The following is a 1,457-nucleotide window of genomic DNA, read 5'->3' as shown; positions in this document are numbered from 1 at the left end:
GCAGGCCCTGCCCCCACTCCCTGAGAGACTGCTCTCCACCCCTTCGGAGGCACCCAGAGATGACCTGTGGGGCACAGAGCTGAGGGGCATCAGTGGGCACGGTGCAGCCAGGCAGGGGGCAGTGTGAGTTCCGTCTCCCTGTTCTCATCCTCCTCCTCTTCGTTTCAGAACCATCCCTGGGAGGAGAACGTGGGCTTGGTTCGGTGACAGTTGTGGCTCCCAGATCCTCTGCGAGAAGCCCGCGCAGGAGAAGGATGCAGTTCTGGGGTTGAACAGGAGGCTGTGCGAGCAAGGGGCTCCCGCCATGCCACAAAAGCGAATCTGCAGCGGACGGCCCGGAAGTGGTGTGTGAGTGAGTGCCACGTCAGCGCAGGGCGGAGAGCCGAGCGCTTTGCCTCTCCAGCATGAATCCCCCTGAAACCTCTGCAGGACTGCCCCTGAGGTTGGCGGCAGCAGATGTGTGCTGACCACGGAGTGGGGGCAGGCTGGTCTGACGGGCTCGGAGGGCCTGTGCGTACGTACGCCCGCCCGCCCATGGTGCCGACTCACGTTGGGTGAGCGCCCCGGGGGAACTCGAGGACTGAACCGGCAGCTTGACTCTCCTCCGGCGCATCCCTCCCCCAAAATGCCTCTGGAGTGGCTGATGGGGTGGAGCGGGTCCCTCGACAGGCTGAGGGACGTCATCGGCACGGGGATCCAGGGTGTCCGGGACTGCAACACCACCGCACTGGGCACCGTGGCCTTCCTCCTCGCCATGTTTGTGTGGTACTGCTACCACGTTGGGCGTGAGCAGCCCCGGGCGTACGTCACGGTGAACTCTCTCATGCAGGGCGTCGACGTCGGCAGCCTGCAGAACGGCTACGCCCACTGCCACTCGCCAGAGTGCGTGCGCTGCGCCCACAGCGACGGCCTGAACCAGAAACTGTACCACAACCTGCAGGAGTACGCCAAGCGCTACTCCTGGTCGGGCATGGGCCGGATCCACAAGGGCATCCGCGAACAGGGCCGCTACCTGACCAGCCGGCCCTCCATCCAGAAGCCGGAAGTCTTTTTCTTGCCCGACCTGCCCAGCTCCCCCTACTTCTCCCGGGAGGCTCAGAAGCACGACGTGGAGCTGCTGGAGAGGAACTTCCCGACCATCCTGTGCGAGTTTGAGGCCCTCTACAAGGCCTTCTCCAACTGCAGCTTGCCCCAGGGCTGGAAGGTCAACAGCACGCCCAGCGGGGAGTGGCTGACCTTCTTCCTGGTCAACCAGGGCACCTGCGTGCCCCGGAACTGTCGGAAGTGCCCCCGGACGTACCGCTTGCTGGGCAGCCTCCGCACCTGCGTGGGCAACAACGTCTTTGGGAACGCCTGCATCTCTGTGCTGACCCCCGGCACGGTCATCGCCGAACACTACGGCCCCACCAACATCCGCATCCGCTGCCACTTGGGTACGTGTGCCGGCCTGGCTGACA

General features: G+C 64.9%; 1 protein-coding gene across 1 annotated transcript in view; it reads left to right on the top strand.

The window, feature by feature from the left end:
• The first annotated feature begins 419 nt into the window (after positions 1-419).
• Positions 420-1,457, top strand: part of ASPHD2 (aspartate beta-hydroxylase domain containing 2) — a 4,712-nt gene continuing 3,674 nt past the window's right edge. The window contains exon 1 of the mRNA XM_015421279.1: positions 420-1,433. Within this exon, the coding sequence (XP_015276765.1) occupies positions 626-1,433 (808 nt within the window). The 5' untranslated portion in view covers positions 420-625. The remainder of the gene's footprint in view (positions 1,434-1,457) is intronic.

The sequence above is a fragment of the Gekko japonicus genome, unplaced genomic scaffold (genome assembly GCF_001447785.1).
Source record: "Gekko japonicus isolate JY-2015 unplaced genomic scaffold, Gekko_japonicus_V1.1 scaffold416, whole genome shotgun sequence".
Lineage (NCBI taxonomy): Eukaryota > Metazoa > Chordata > Lepidosauria > Squamata > Gekkonidae > Gekko > Gekko japonicus.
The sequence above is the reverse complement of the archived record's forward strand: the minus strand, read 5'-3'. Positions and strand labels throughout refer to the sequence as shown.